The sequence below is a fragment of the Leishmania panamensis genome, assembly GCF_000755165.1.
Source record: "Leishmania panamensis strain MHOM/PA/94/PSC-1 chromosome 9 sequence".
Taxonomy (NCBI): domain Eukaryota; phylum Euglenozoa; class Kinetoplastea; order Trypanosomatida; family Trypanosomatidae; genus Leishmania; species Leishmania panamensis.
The window spans coordinates 1-4,082 of record NC_025888.1 but is presented as its reverse complement, the minus strand read 5'-3'; the positions used below and the strand labels follow the sequence as shown (position 1 = coordinate 4,082).

The following is a 4,082-nucleotide window of genomic DNA, read 5'->3' as shown; positions in this document are numbered from 1 at the left end:
CGTTACCGACCGTACGACGACTACGTAGTAGTCGACGTACTACGCTACTACTACTTACTATATATATAGTACTATATATAGTATATATATATATATATATATATATATATATATATATCTATAAGTACATGTTACTTATAGCCTTCACTCTTAATCGCACAAGCACTTTCATCATGAAAGTGAGCGGTGCTTATCTATTACTCGGTTCTCACAGAAAGAAATGACATCCTTAGTCGCCCTCCTTTTCTATATTCTTCACTTTGAATAATGTACACACACACAAAAAAAACAGAAACACTCTTGGACATATTTACTCTTTTCGCTGAACTTTACGCCTGTTCTCAGTACCTGCGTCCACTACAGTACGTTTTTCATCGAGATCGTCCAGCACTGGGTCCATATCATCCCAAATAGCATCTCCTAAAGTATTTGCCTTTTCGGGCTGCTTCGTGTTCACAATAGCGCTGAAGGACGCAACATTATCTCTCATTGGGAGCTGCTTGTCCAGAAGCAGACAATTAGCCTTCTGCTTGACATAAATTGAGAGAAGCAGCTTTCCTGTCGGTACGTGGTAAAGCCGAGCTTTGCGGTCCAAGCCTGTGACACCTAGAATTTGATGGCCAGCAGGATGCTTAGACATGCACCTTACACTACCGACACCGCCACGCAGTTTGGCGCGGGAGCTGAAACCGCGCCGAGTGTCATATAAGTGAACGTCACCACTGGCTTCACCAATCAGAAACTTGTTTGTATTCCACTGCATCATCGTCGTTGGACGTCGTTCGATTTCACGACTGATCTCAAATTCCTGCACTGGTCGGTCATTCGAACGCCGGTCGTAAAATCTTACCTGGTGATATGCAGTGCACGTTGCAAAAACATACGGGTTCACAATACACACACCCGTCACGAACACCGGGTATGGTGCATCTAAAATGTGGTCTTGAACGTTTCGCGCCTTGAAAACAGGGATCTCAATGGTCTCCAAAGCTAAGTCGTAGACACGTAGATCATTCTCTCTGCCACCCATCGCAACCATCCCAAATTTACGGTGAATATGCAACGTATCGATCGGTCCATTACCCACAAAAGAGCTAGATGCTGTGAGATCACTACTGAAAACGTTAGCCACACCATCCTTCGAAACAAGAAAAAGTTTGCCCTTCACAAACGACATGGCGTTTGGTAAGCCTGCAACACAATTCACCTTCGCAGAAGAAGTGATCACTTGATCGTTTACGTCAAGCACAGAGAGCACGCCGTCATTGGAAGAGAAGGCTACAGACGAGGTGCTACTATCTTGCCAACACATGCCCATGATGGCTCGTTTCCGGCTCTGCTCCCCAAAAGCGAATTTGAGCGTCGCACCGCTGCTTTTTGAGATGTCCCATATTTTAATAATACCAGTATCATCTCCGGTAACACAGGCCATTTCCGATCAACTTGAACAATTTCGCCTTACACCTTCACAATCTCCAAAACAACTTGTTTCAAAGGGCAGAAACGCATCTCAAAGAGAGTATAGGTATTCAAAGCAAGAAGTTCGAGCAGAGGTCTTGCCTATATAAGCCCACAGAACGGATCCCTTAGAAGGGCCACCGTCAGTGCAGGAGGTATACATTACATACATTTCGAAACAGCACACCTACTTTTTAAGCTATCGAGGAGCCATTCAGCACTACTTCACATGCTGATTAGATTCTACACCAGACAAAAAAAATGCAATACAGGGCTCGAAATAAGCTTCTCGCACGAGTACCAGAAGCATTCGCTAATGTTTTTTTTTTTTCGCTGCAGCGGCAAACAACTTTTTCACACTTCAGAGAGGGCAAAAAAAAAAGGAAGCTACAATGAGCAATACATCATCCAAATGCATCACTCATATTCCAACACGGCTAATAGCTTACAAAGCGACATCGTGCAACAGCAGTAGTGCTTCACACTGGTAACAAGCAGGTATAGTACTACAGCACGAGGGGAAAAAAAGCTTAGACCTTGTGAAGTTCGAGCTGTTTATTAAAGTCGCGCGCGGAAATAGTGATAGAAGCGCTGGCTTCAAGGAGAACCTTCTGCCGGCGCAGAACATCAATAAGAGCGCTTTGTCGCCGTACAAACTGCCTTAACCGATCGTTCTCAGCATGTAGAGCAGCTTGGCTGTTTTCTGTACACGTTATATTGCAAGCAGGTAATAGAGTAGTGTCTTGGGGGTCAATGGTCGTAATGGAAGCGGAATTTTTCTTCGATTCGTAGACATGTCGCAGGCGAAGAACTTCCTTCTCCAGCAGGTGCACCTGTTTCTGCAGTTCCTCTATCGTGCGCTCTGCTTCACGTCGCTTTGTCATTTCCTCCTCTAGCATTTTCTCCAGCACCCCTTCGCGATTCGAGACACCACTTCCTGTCGAAGCAGCGCTTTCCCGCACCATTACCGTGAGCAGTAATACTAAATTCAACACCACCATGTAGCGTGCGCTGGAAATAAAAGTGAGCAAAATAGTAGAGGAAACGGACAAAAGGGTGCATTTCGAGCAAGTTCCTTACGAGCAAAGCACATGCTGTTCAGTTCGCCGCAGTGCATTGGAGTTCTACACGTCGAAACCCATGTCCCACTCAAGGAGAGCGCTTTCAGTTAATCACTTCTGTCCAGCTGAGCACAATGTCAACACCTCCATTCAGTTCAATCAACACCACTGACGTCCGAGATTCTGAAAATGTTTGGAGAATCTATGTTTGGCTGAGGGGGTAGCCCCTCGGAGAGGCTATTCCTTTTTTTTCTGACGATACAGAACTCAGTTCAAACAGCAAACGTCTTTAAAAATGACAAAATGAAAGCCGACAGGGGGGGACAAGAATGATTGTGTTCTTGCACTGATAAGGGAAAGGTTTATCCTTTCTCTGTGCGCAAGTGAAATAATCTCTTTGGCGGAATACCATCTGGAATCTTCTTCGATTCACTGCGGCATGTCATCGCCCAAGGCTGGCAAGCCTGAGGCAGCTTCATTTAACTCGACATCCGGCCCCCGGCCCTAAATCGACAGTGCCCACCCACCACTATTTGTGTTCATCCTGGCGCTGCGGGCATCCACCCTTGCGATCCGGAGAGGGGGGGGAAGAGGAGGAGACACAAACTTCTACCATGCCAACTAAGGCGTTTCGGCAGTCACATAACGACGGCTCCCTCCTTGCAAACCGGGGCGTGAGTCTTGAAACTTCAGTCATTATTCGTTGCATTCACTCTCTAAATGTCAGTGGCTCCCCAAAGGCGCTTGTTGTCCCCGACTCCTGGTCGATCTTGCTAGCAGAGTTTTTCACACCCGAAAGACTTGCAGAATAAGCAAAAATAAAAACATCAGTTATCTCGTCAGCGTGGCGCCTTCTGGTCTTTTTATCACATGCCCAGTAAAGCAATACTAAAATGCAGATGGTGTACGCGTGAGACGTTCAAAGAAAAAAGAGAATAGTTGATTAGTTTATTGATGTTGAGCTAAGCTTGTGCCACTGTCTTTGTGGAAGGCGAAAAGGGAGCACAAAGACTGGTTGCTTCTCGCCAGATGCTATGGGTAGCACCTGGCTTCTATAAGCAATAAGCGCCAAGTTGCATAAAATGCAACATGTAATCTTTGCATTGGTGCACGTGTCTTTGTGCTCATTTGATGCACACATGCTTGCCACTTGTAGGTGCGTAGAGTCACAGCCGCATCGCATTGGCTGCGCGCGCAGCATCTGCATGTGTTTTCACGAATTACTGACGACAAGCAGGCATCATAGACGCCTTATCACAACTTTCCGCTTCGTTTTCTTGCCCCACCATTCCTTCTACTCGTTCTCCCCCAAATCCCCTCGACCTTCCGCACTTGCACCGCACTGCATCACGTATCGCGCTTGCCCGTCGCTCAGCGAAAACTTTCACCCTACTCTTATCGTTCGTTGCTATCTAAACGAGTGTCATTTTCCATTTTTCTCCGCTCAACTTCTTCGTACCTTTCCGTACCTAAACAATTCACTCTCGTATTTCCTTTGCTTTGTAAGCACTGATTGCTCGTTCTTTCCCCGGTGACGAGACGCACCTCAGTGCAATACGAGCG

At 46.3% G+C, this 4,082-nt stretch overlaps 2 protein-coding genes across 2 annotated transcripts; both read right to left on the bottom strand.

Annotated features, from left to right (window-relative positions):
- Positions 1–310: 310 nt before the first annotated feature.
- On the bottom strand, positions 311–1,432 carry LPMP_090020 (hypothetical protein; the record flags this gene model as incomplete). Its single annotated transcript, XM_010705938.1, has 1 exon — positions 311–1,432. The coding sequence occupies one exon, from the start codon at positions 1,430–1,432 to the stop codon at positions 311–313; it is 1,122 nt and encodes a 373-aa protein (XP_010704240.1).
- Positions 1,433–1,988: 556 nt separating this feature from the next.
- LPMP_090010 (hypothetical protein) lies at positions 1,989–2,459 on the bottom strand (the record flags this gene model as incomplete). Its single annotated transcript, XM_010705937.1, has 1 exon — positions 1,989–2,459. One exon carries the CDS (start codon positions 2,457–2,459, stop codon positions 1,989–1,991), a length of 471 nt encoding a protein of 156 aa, XP_010704239.1.
- Positions 2,460–4,082: the final 1,623 nt, after the last annotated feature.